Here is a 12,421-nt window from a genome sequence, read left to right on the forward strand (position 1 = left end):
GATACTCTTCCCAGAGCAGCTCCATCCCCTAAGGGGAATCTCTTACAGTGTTCACACTTCTATTCTCCCATTCATGTGCAACCAGGGTGGACCCTGCTTAGCTAAGGGGACAAGTCATGCTTGCTACTACAAGACCAGCTCTCCTCTTCCCAGCTACTGCACTCTGCCTTGTCTTGTCCTCTCTGGGGTTAGCCCTTGGTGCACAGGCTGGTTATTTGCCCAGTTCCCCAACCGGGTGAATAACCAGCATGCATGCCTGGGGTTGATGCGGTGGCAGGCAAAACACGGCTGAGTGAGAGGCAGTCAAGAGTGGGAAGAGGAGAGCAGCACATTTACCCCCCACCCCCACCCTGTGCCACCCACTACTGCCATAAACCACCTAGAGGTACCTATTTTCTCACAATATACCACTGCAACACTAGTCTGGATACAGGCCGCTTATCCTGGGAAGCCGATTCCGAAACTTGGGGACCACCACCAAGAAGTTACTTCAGCAAACAGTCACCAGCATAATATACAGCGTGACCTTCAAAAGCTTCCCACGACCAGATTTTGAAGAGCGGAAAGCTATCAATGGAAGAAGCTGTTCCCTCAAGTATCCTGAGCCAGTTGAAAAAGAGCTTTAAAGAGAAGCACTGACACCTTGAATTTATCCTAGAAACATGTTGGCAACCAGTGGAACTCAGATATAAAGCCAGTGCTAGTTGCACAGCAGGGAAATGACTTGATTAGCGAGCCAGAGGCTGCCGGTTCAAATCCCCGCTGGTATGTTTCCCAGACTATGGGAAACACCTATATCGGGCAGCAGCAGCGATATAGGAAGAGGCTGAAAGGCATCATCTCACACTGTGTGGGAGGAGACAATGGTAAACCCCTCCTGTATTCTACCAAAGACAACCACATGCCTCTGTGGTCGCCAGGAGTTGACACCAACTCGACGGCACACTTTACCTTTATGTGCTCTTTGCAGCTAACACAGACATTATTCCTCTCATTTCCAAGTCATTCAAGTTTCAGAGTCCAGTAGAGAAAGAAATGCAAAATGAAAGAGATTTGCCAATGACCACAGTGACTGCTGCTACCGCTACCATTATGATTGAAGCATGAGGAGGACAGAAATCAGCTTTGTCCCCAGATCCCTGGAGAGAGGGTGCAGACTTGATTGGCTTCTTATTTGTACAGCCCCAGGCTCATGGTGCACCTGAGCACAAGCCAATGAGAAACAAGCTGGACTCACACGGAATGCTTCACGATTTCTGAGTGAATCCTGGCCACTCCGTTGACCGCATGAGAGCCAATGACGGACAGATGGGCCATATTGATCCTCTTGCAGTCTCCTTCCTCGATTATAGACATCCTTCGGAGGCGATCAACGTCTCCTGGGAACAGGGTCGACACATGCTGTGAGGACACAAGGGAGAATGTTAACAACCAAAGCGAAATTACACCCAAATCGCATTCTTTTACACTGAAGAATGGGAATCGACTCTCCACATTTCTGATAATGTGACTCCAAGTTGTTATTCCATCTCCCTTCTTATATAAATTGGACATACAGTCAAGGATGCTAGAAATGGGCGTGGCTGCGGATGTAACTACACCACAAACATATATTGGTTTGATACTAGTTCAACTATCACGGCTTCCCCCTAAGAACCCCGAGAGTTGTTGTTTGGTGAGGGTGCTGAGAATTCTTTGAAGATCTCTAGATAGAACTACCGTTCCCAGGGTTCTCTGGCGAAAGGGAATGCACATATGTCTATAGTTTAGGAGTGTCCTGTGATTCACAGTTCTACAGATTCAAAACCAATTTTTGAGCTGGAATATATGCGCCCATGTAGTAAAACGGCAAATTACAGATTTTCAAAAATGTTCTGAGGAGGAAACCTTCAGAAACGGACCAGCACAGGGAATGGCAAATAGGCAAATCACTCATGCTAATTATACACCATGGGAAAGCATGGAAGCCGTGGTTTCTCCCAGCCAAGTCAGAAGACACTACAAATGCAAGTGACACCAATGTCTGAAATGAAGAAGATTGCCCACTGCCACTGACCTGTTTTTACTGAATTGTTTTTATCCTGTTAACTGCCCTGGGGTCTTAGGATGAAGGGTGGTGTACAAATATAAATATAAATAAACATCATACAAGCCACTCAGAGCATCTATCAGTTTATGGCATTATTGTAAATCCCTAACAATCTCAAACCAGGGATCTCCTTGTAGGGATATGCACAAAACTGGTTTGCCCGGTTCGGTCATGAAGGTGTCCACTGTGCATGCGTGGCAGCCTCCAAAATGGCCGCTGCAAAGACACAAAGGCCCAAAATGGGCCCCAAACCAGGCCTTTACAAGACTGGGGGATGCCAGCGCAGGGAGGGAGAACCCCCAGAGACCCAGCACCCCCAGAGACAGTGAGTTCGTTTAAATTTTTTAAAAAAAACAGTTATAACCCCCGAACCAGTTGGGTGGGTGTGTTTGGCTTGATCTTGAGCTGAACCAGGACAGATTTGGTTCAAGGCCAGCTCGATGTCAACCCCTCGAACTGGGCCTGTTCGATGTTGAGCCAGTTCGAATACGCACATCCCTATCTCCTTGCTCTGTACCATCATGGCTGCTTGCTGGAGAAGGGAGCTAATGGTCTAGTCTCTTCTATACTGCAGCGCCACTGCTGAAGATGGCCAACTGGTGGAGGGTGACAGTGCAGTTACCAACTCAGCAGGGATCAGATGACATAAGGGACCAATAGGAATTCACCCTGTTCTATAAAGCTGCTGCCTTGGGCCAGGCTTTTCAGTCTGAGCAATTTTGTCACTCGGGGACAGACTGAGCTCTCCGTCCTCACTTGCCACCAGACGTATCAATTCTCCCATTCTCTCATGCACACTTCTTACATCCAGATGTTTCTGGTTGATGGCATAAACGATCTCCAGATGTCTTGGCAGGAGTTTCTCAAACATAGAGACAGGCCAGCGCTCCAGAGCTTCAGGTAGCACCGTGTGGTTGGTATATGCACAGGTTCGCTTGGTGATTTCCCAGGCCTAGTGGAGGGGTAGGGGGATGGAGGGATTAACATGAATAAGAAAGACCACTGCCACCCGACTCTGATGCTTGCAACAGTCTAGCCACAGCAGCATTCTACAATGACCAAGCATGTTAAGTCAATTCTATTCCTGATCTCTCACATGTCTGTTAAGAAAGATTGCATTATAAAAGTCCTTTCCTGCTAATATAAGTGAGCAGTGTCCAGCTTGTGTGGCAGCACCAGACACCACAGCTCATGATCAGTGTTAGCTGTAACAGGGATTCCCAGACTCCCAGCACCCCCAACCAAAGGGCATTGCAGCTGTGGACGCTGGAAGTTGCAGTCAATGACATCTGGGGATCCCTGTTAAAGAGAACAGTGCTGATGGCATTGTACTTGCGCCCAGGAGCATCCTTGCAGCAGCATTCTAGACCAGCTGAAACTTCCAAACAGTCTTCAAGGGCAGCCCCAAGTAGAGCACATTGCAGTAGTCCAATCTGGATGTTACTAAAGCATGAGTGACTGAAGTCAGGTCCAACTTCTCCAAGTAGCTGGCATACCAGCCGTAGCTGGTAAAAGGCACCTCTTCACACTGCCGCCACCTGTGCCTCCAAGGATAGCATTGGGTCCACAAGCACCTGCAAGCGGGTGGACTTTGTCTTTCCTGTCCAAGACCAGATTTACCTCACTACTCAGATGATCAGTTTTACCAACCCAGAGCACTTCTATTTCATCTGGATTAAATTTCAGCTTCTTTGCCCCCACTGAGTCCAGAACAGCCTCCAAGCCCCGGTTTAGAGCATCCACCGCCTTCCTGGTATCTGCATATTTAAAAGATAGGTAGAGCTGGGTGTCATCAGCATACTGATGGCACCACAGTCCACATCTATGGATGACCTCTCCCAGAGGTTTCATGTAGATGTTAAACAGCATAGGGGACAGAATAGAGCCCTGTGGTACCCCATAGGCCAAAGGATGGAGCAGGCGTCCCCCAGCACCACCTTCTGAGCATGACCCTCCAGGTAGGAGCGGGGCCACCATATAACCACGCCCCCAAGTCCCGACCCAGAAGGATACCATGTTAGATGGCATCAAAAGCCACTGCGAGGTCCAGGAGAATCAAGACAGTCACTCCCTGTCTCACTATCTCCTAGCATAGGTCATCCACCAGGGCGACCAAGGCAGTTTCTGTCTCAGGCCGGAAGCCAGACTGGAAAGGATCTAAGTAATCAGATTCCTCCAGGGCTGCCTGGAGCTGAGACAGTTCATACTGCTGAACAGTCCCCTGTTGCACCTGCCTAATTCAAATTCAGCCCAGACACCGAATAGCACAGTGGGGAAGCAGTCTGCCTAGAGAGCAGGAGGCTGTTGGTTCGAATCCCTGCTGGTGTGTTTCCCAGAATATGGGAAGCTCCTATATCGGGCAGCAGCAATATAGGAAGGTGCTGAAAGGCATCATCTCATACTGTGTGGGAGAAGGCAATGGTAAACCCCTCCCGTATTCTACCAAGAAAACCACATGGTTTTCTGCTGAGTGTATGAGCAAGCATCTCCCTCCTCCAACACGTGCCCCTTCCATCCCCTTCTCCTTTGTCCACAACTCAAACCTTTCACTTTTCATTTGTAATAAACCACAGTTCACCGTTGCATGCAGACCAGGGAACTGTGGTTTGTTCAAAACATAGCTAGGTAACAAACCAGGATCTGAAACCACAGTTCGATCCTGGATTGTTTTATCTTAATATTTCCCAGTTTGTACACAATGGGAAACTGTGGTTTATTAAAAACCCAAAGCACGTGAATAGTTTATCACAAACCACTCATGTGCCATTCTAAGTGGAAACGTACAACTGCATGTGGAGGGAGAGAATTGGCGAAGTGGTGCACAAGAAACCACTACTTCCTGTTACATTGGAACCAGTCTAAAGTGTGCAGTCCTAAAGAGCTGCTGTTTTTCTTAATTTACTATTACATTTCATTCTTACTTGGGGTTCCCAGTGATTCCTCATCCCGATTACTGATCAGACCCACACTTGTTTAGTCTTAGTATCTCCACAATTCCTCCCTCTGACCACCCCACGCCCCCAGCAGGGCTTATTGCATGTCTCATGGACCAGGTAGGGAAAATGCATCTAAAAGGTGAGTGAGAAGCAGTGGGTGGAGGAACCTTTCTCCTTCTCATGGCTTCTCAGCTTGAATAATTCCTCACCCTGCCACTTTACAGTGGCAATAAATTGTAGCTGGGGATGATGGCAGTTGTAGTTCAGTAACAGCTGGGGTGCTATGGTTGCCTACCCCGATACTGACAATACTGAGCTAGATGGACTGATGGTTTGAGTCAGCTCAAGGCAGCTTCATTTGTTGCAAGACGACATGTCATGGCAGCCACTTTCTCTCACCTTATCCCAATCCATTTTTTCAACATCAACGAGGATCCTCATGAGCTCAGGAATGGAGAGGGCTGGGTGGGTGTCATTCAGTTGAATGGCAACCTGCAACATGAGAAATGTCTTAATGTGAAACTCTCCGGCATTTCCACACAAAGAAGCCAAAGCGGTCCATGAGAATGCGGGACCAGGCATACCATGCATTCAAATCCCACCTTTAGCCATCAGTTACTAAGTGAGCTGGGATGAGTCACTATTTCAAAACTTCATTTCCTAGAATGTAAAGGTGGGGATTGTGTGTGTGTGTGTAATGATGAACTTTGATCAAATGATGAGTTTTGGAAAACTACATGGTTATGGTGATGTGTAATATAAGATCCATCTTATTTATTATTGCTCTGTATAAACCGCTCTGAGCCATTTTTGGAAGGGCGGTATAGAAATTGAATGAATGAATAAATAAATAAATAAATTCACAAACTGCTGAATCCAATAACTTGTGCAGAATCCTGAATGTGCCACTTTTCATGTGAAAAAGGAGGCTTCTAGCCCACATGATCCAAAACCAGAAAATATGCTGGCAGAGATTGTCAAGACCACAGTGAACCGAGGTTTGGGTGATGAATGAAGTAGTCAGGGGTGATAATGGGATGTATTTAGTTAGCACAGATCTTTCACTCCTCACAAAACAAATCCTGTTCTTATTCTTTTACCCTACTGTCTGCCCTTCCACTTTTCCATGGGTCCCAGTCAGTGTTCCCTTTAAGGTGTGTGCATGCACACAAGTTTTTTTAATGTCCGCTCAGCTATTTTTAGATCCTGCTCAGATTGAATCAGGAAAGTCCCACTCTGAATATATGTGCCCACACATATTGATATTGCCACTTGATATTGCCACTCATTCCACACACAGATGGAAAAAATTTAGAAAATACTAGTCCTAGTCCTTCTTCCCATATCTTCACAGAAAAAAGACACCCATACACAAATTTTAAAACCCCTCATCCATAGATAGACAGAGAGATTCATCCAAAAACCCATGAAAAAGACGCACCTGGCAAATTGTATGAAACGTAAAAGTTAAAAGGAAGAAAAGTGAGATTTTCAGTTTTTTCACCAATACCATCTGCAGAATATGAAAGTTGGAGACAGACAAAATTTAGGACTGTATGGCAGAGAATTCCTGACACCCCTACTATAATGAGAAAACCTGTCAGTTTTTGTACAGGATGAAAAAGATAAAGAAAATCATCAAGTGTTTTATGCAACACGCAATGATTAAGGTATTAATGATTAAGGTAAACATGCAATGGTTAAAGTGAAGTATTTAGTGATGAAATCATATATATATATTTAATTCGCTAAGGCATATCCATGGCTAATCCCATGTGTGGCAGCTCTCACGAGAGTTCCAGAGCAGCTGCCAGATAGCCACGGGTAGGCCGCCACTGGTGGCGAGGGAAAGTGTCGCGGCTGGGCTGGCCAGCAGCAAGGAAAAGTGGCACCACTGGGCCGGCTGGGGAGGGAAAGCACCGGCCAAGCCTGTGGGCAGGGAAGAAAAGCACCGGGTGTCAGCTAGGCCAGCAGGTGGGGAGGGAAGGGAAAGCAGACTGGGAGGGGGAGAACGGACTGGGGCTGAAATGGGGGAGAGAATGGACTGGGGCTGAAGGAAGGGAGGAGAGACAGGGAGGACTAGGGGCGCAGATGCTTTGCTCCAAGTCAGCTAGTTACATAGAATTATGATGTGATAAACAACAATGACTTGGATCCAGAGGTGTCCTTCCACTTTTGGGAAGCCTTTTCTGCTCAAAGCAGCATTGCATAAGAGCGCCCCAGGGTCTGTGTGAGCACTTTTCAAGATCTCATTTTTTACAGCCCCACTAGAATATATCTGCTACAGCCAATATCTTCTTTCCTTACCATGTTCCTCATACTGAAGGGATTCTCTGGGCCCCCAGACGTTGAACTACAACTCCCATCAGCTGCGGCCACAAGGCCATTGGGGCTGGGGCTGATGAGAGTTGTAGCCCAACAATATCTAGGGACCCCTAGATTGGAGAACCCCTGCCATACTGCGATGCAACTCCCAACACCTTATGTCTTCCACTAGTGTGGACGTAAGAGTTCACACGTAAGTAATTTTCTCTTTCCATTCACTGTTCTTTGTATCCAAGTCAATGAAATTAACCATCATAGTTTGAAGACTGGAAAATTGTGGAGTTTTCCAAGGCTGGAGAGCTTCCTGGATTTGCTTGGGGGTTTCATGGCCCCTCACAATGTCTTCTTAAGTGGTGAGAGTTGCAAAAAAGAAAAAAGTCCAAACACAGAGATGTTCATTGAAACCAAAGCAACAGTTTTCAAAGTATGGGCCATGAGACCCAACACAGAGTCATAAGATTTTAGTGACTGTGTTCCTTGCTAATTAAAAACTTTATTATGATCTTTTTAATGGGTCAGTTAGATTTTAAGTGCCTTAAAAAGCATGTATTGCCTGGCTATGACTTTATGAAAACTCTTATGACAATAAGTTATTCTGGGTTATGGGGATAAGTGATTGCCTTCAATCGGAACACAAGAAAGTTTGAAAACAAGAAGTTCACTGCTGATCTCAGCTCTGTATTTACCTTATCAGGAAAGGTCTCAAAGCAGGTTCTCACAGGGTCACGACATCCAAATTTGGAAGACTTGAATCTCCGTATGATATCCTGGAGAGTGGCAGCTACCACAAAGTACTCCTGCTTCAAACGCAGTTCTTTCCCTTCAAAAAACTTAGGAACACAGCAGAAGAACTGTTATGATGGTCCTCCTTACTACAAGCCTCTGTTAGTGACCTCAGCAGCATCCAAGCAATGCAGCAAATACCAGATCTAATAATTTTTTGTTGTTGTTATTTATTGGGCACCTATAACAGTGATCTTCATGATTATTCAAGCGGGGGCTGCTTCGACAAAAAACCTTCAACTTGAGAGCTATTCTCATTGTGTTGACCTCCACACAGTACAACACTTTTCTCAGTGCTGGGAAGGCCCCTTTACGAGAGACAGAGCCTCTCTCTCTCCCTCTCTCTTTTTAAAATAAAATTTTATTAGAATTTTTCTGTTCCAAATACAATGACAGGTACGTATCGTATTATGGAACAACAATGACACATATTTATAACATCGATTCCCCTGCATTGTTCAATTAAATAACCAGTTTCGAACATACAGACTAGAATCAGCTGGTTTCTGCAAATGAAAATTCACTTTCACCAAGAGTAAATGTAGTTTAGAGTGTTAGGGTCATGCATTGGATCCTTACTCTCTTCTATATATTTCCAGAAGAGCACGGAGCCATCTCTTAAAGGCTTCAGCAGGAAACCATTGGGAAGGGCTACACTTCCCAGCACTCTGTGCATGTTTTTCAAGATGATGCAGAGTCTCATTAAAGGAGCCCCTTTAATGAGGGCCCTTTAATGATCCAGCTCAGTGGTCAGATATTTGCAAAGATAAAAGTAGGAGGAGCAGAGAGTGATCATGTGGGAGCCAGGCACTGGGTAGGACAGGCATGGCTAACGCCCATTCTGTTCCCTGGATTTCATCATGGGTGGACAAAAAGCCATCCTACCAGCTCCTGGCCCCCACATGATCACTCTCCTCTTTTCCTACCTTGATTGCTGCAAGCACATGACCGCTGATCGGGAGGGTGCATGGATCTTCTATCCTGGCTGGGCGCTCCTCCTACTTTGTTTAGGGTCGTGAGAAAAAGCTCTTGTGTCAAATGGCCTAGATGGACCAAGGGTTGTAAGGCAGCTTTGTATGTTTACCTTTCTCTGCATTGTATCTAGTTGCCATGATTAATGGAACAAGCTAGTTTCTTAGGTTCCAAGAAGGGACATTTCCAATATATGTAAAGAAAAGGTAATCACAGCAGAGCAAAGGAGAAAGGTAGTAAGAAATTGTATTTGTGCTGTGTGCACTTTTAAGTTACACAATTGCATATATTTGTTCATGGATTGGAATTTATTTATTTATTTATTTATTATTATTTTTTTAAGGACAGGACTTGACAACTTCGTCCCTCTAGCAGTTGGACCACAACTCCCAGCCACACTGGCAAATAGTCAGGGATGATTGAAGTTGTAGTCCAACATCTGCAGGAGGGAGGAGGCTGTGCAGCCCTGACCTATGAGGAAAGCAGACAAGCAAAATAAAACCAGTTCATTGTTAACCAGAATTGTATAAATGATAAAAAGGTCACTCACATTATCATTTGGATACAGCACTCTGGAGATGTTTTCTGCCAAGTTTCTATCCAACACAGCCTCGATATAATCACCTACATTAACTAGATCAAGAGAATGAACATGTATCAAAACAGCCACACAACACCGTGAAATGTAAAATGGCAGGAATTACAAATGTCTACCATATTATGTAGAATATCCACTCCATCCATCACCATTCTCATTTAGCAGCCTCTTCCAAATTTAGCCGCTTCTCTGACATCCCTATACACAGAGGTTCTCAAACGTGGGTCCCCAGATGTTATGGGACTACAACTCCCATCATCCCCAGCCATAATTGCCTTTGGGAGCTCCTGGGGAGCCAAGTTTGAGAACCCTAACTAGGTTGTATTATTTAAAACTTTGCTGAAAGTTCCTTGGGGCAGGGACCTGCCCTCTCATTCTTTTCAAAATGCCATATACACGGATGGCAGTATATAAATAGTACATAACAATAAAATAAAGAACCAAGGAAAACCACAAGACAGAAATGGGCCATCCACCCATTCTTGTTCCTGTGCATGTCCAATTAATTTAAAACAAAAAATAAAAAACCTTTGGTGGCTTGCACTCCTCATCTTTCCGAAAATATTTTTTGCATAACTGTAAATAAGCACAGGGAAGAATTAGTTTCAATCAGCCCAAAATCAAGCCTAACCCGCAACTGTCTGAACCTGCTTTGTACTCTTCTCCAGCCACGTGAAACCCATGTGTTCTTCCAACCATCAAAACAAAGAACAAGAGCCCAGAGATTCCAGAATGAGACCCCACTTACACTCTTCAAGATTGAAATCGTTGGGTGCCTTGGCTGACCACAGTCGCATGGTGTTCACGGTATTGTTCTTATACCCAGGAATAGGCGTATCATAAGGCATGGCAAGGACTACCTAGTAACGGGAGAATATGCCGGATAAAGCTGAATTAAAGCAGGGGTCGCTAACTGTTTGGCTTACTTCCATAACCTAGCTTCAGGAGGCAACCAAGCTTGAGTACATGTAATTGCATCTGCCTGCATTCATCTTTCCCTACCCTTGTCTCTCCCTCTGTTGTGTCCCCCTGTGGTTTGTTTAAGACTGTAAACTCCTGGGGGGCAGGGACCTCCATACGTATTTTTGCCTATGTAACTCTAAGGTGTCGTGATTTCATCGGAACTGCTTGTTGCTTCATTGTATTAAAAGGGCTCACCTAGTGTGCAGTGAACTGCTGACTGGAGAGAGGGGTGTGCTCACTGCCTCTGAGCTCCTCTGCAGCCTGCCCATGCTGCTTCTGATGGCGAGCCTGCTGCGTGGCGACTAAGGAATGCTTCAGCACACTTCCAGTGCTATGGGAGTAGCACTGAAAGCATGAGAACGCATTCCTTAGGAGACACGGAGCAGCCCAGATGTCAGAACCAGTGTGGGCGGGCCTACAGACAGGCTCAGAAAGAGCAAGCACATCCCTCTCTTCCGATGGCATCTCGCTGTGCAGTGTGTGAGCCACGACTAACAAAAATCAATGGCCAATATACTGAGTAGGCATGTACCCATCATGCGCTGGGAAGAAGCATCCCCACTGCACAGAACTGCCTGAATGGGAAGAGAGCTGGTCTTGTGGTAGCAAGCAGGAATTGTCCGCTTTCCTAAGTAGGGTCTGCCCTGGTTTACATTTGAATGGAAAGCTACACGTGAGCACTGGAAGATATTCATTCCCCTTAGGGGATGGGGCCGCTCTGGGAAAAGTACCTGCATGCTTAAGAACATAAGAACAGACCTGCTGGATCAGGCCCAAGGCTCATCTAGTCCAACATCCTGTTTTGCACAGTGGCCCACCAGATGCCATTGGAAGCCACAGGCAGGAGTTGAGGGCATACCCTCCCTCCTGCTGTTACTTCCCTGCAACTGGTACTCAGAGGCATCCTGCCTTTGAGGCTGGAGGTGGCCCTCCAACTAGTAGCCATTGATAGTAGCCCTCCAACTAGTAGCTGCTTGCATGCAGAAGGTTCCAAATTCCCTCCCTGGCGTCCAGATAGGGCTGAGAGAGACTCCTGTCAGCAACCTTGGAGAACCTGCTGCCAGTCTGTCTAGACCAGGGCTGCTCAACTTCGGCCCTCCTGCAGATGTTGGCCTACAACTCTCATCATCCCTGGCTATTGGCCACTATGGGAGTTGTAGTCCAAAACCAGCTGGGAGGCCAAAGTTGAGCAGCCTGGCGTAGACAATATAGAGCTAGATGGACCAACAATATCTGGGGACTCAAGTTTGAGAAATAATGCCTGAGTGGTTGTTAACCTATCAGCTTTTAGTCTTCTATGTTCAGATTTCACCAGTCAGACAGAGCAACACAAGAGAACCACGAAAGAGTTAAACAGGATCTCACAACTAGTAATCTCAACTAACACACAACACAGAATTTTCCCAGTTGTGCTGTACAACTACACATTCCCACCAAATATGAGCATAACGCACCAATTGCTTGGCCATCTCCGACAACAATCCAAAACTGTCCTAAATATTTTTTGAGGTCACACAGGTTTAAAACACACTCTGTGAATACTACATTCTTAATGAGTAGTTTTTAAGACACAGGAAGAACCTTGTCCCTAAGGAAGACAGTGATGTACGGTCAAAACATGTTGGGTCTTAAAGAAATAAATTGTTATTATCATTTAGAAATGTATATACCACTCTTGAACAACAACAAAAGTTCTCAAGTTTGCAGGAATCAGAAAGGCCCTCCTCTTCCTCCACTCTTCTAATATATAAATAT

At 45.7% G+C, this 12,421-nt stretch overlaps 1 protein-coding gene across 1 annotated transcript in view; it reads right to left on the reverse strand.

Moving 5' to 3' along the window:
* Window positions 1-12,421, reverse strand: part of PYGB (glycogen phosphorylase B) — a 65,417-nt gene that overhangs the window by 20,121 nt on the left and 32,875 nt on the right. The window contains exons 6-11 of the mRNA XM_053243548.1: window positions 10,452-10,563; window positions 9,656-9,738; window positions 8,037-8,180; window positions 5,425-5,517; window positions 2,895-3,041; window positions 1,238-1,401 (exon numbers count right to left, since the gene is read on the reverse strand). Of these exons, the coding sequence (XP_053099523.1) occupies window positions 1,238-1,401; window positions 2,895-3,041; window positions 5,425-5,517; window positions 8,037-8,180; window positions 9,656-9,738; window positions 10,452-10,563 (743 nt within the window). The remainder of the gene's footprint in view (window positions 1-1,237; window positions 1,402-2,894; window positions 3,042-5,424; window positions 5,518-8,036; window positions 8,181-9,655; window positions 9,739-10,451; window positions 10,564-12,421) is intronic.

Source organism: Hemicordylus capensis, chromosome 1, assembly GCF_027244095.1.
Source record: "Hemicordylus capensis ecotype Gifberg chromosome 1, rHemCap1.1.pri, whole genome shotgun sequence".
NCBI lineage: Eukaryota > Metazoa > Chordata > Lepidosauria > Squamata > Cordylidae > Hemicordylus > Hemicordylus capensis.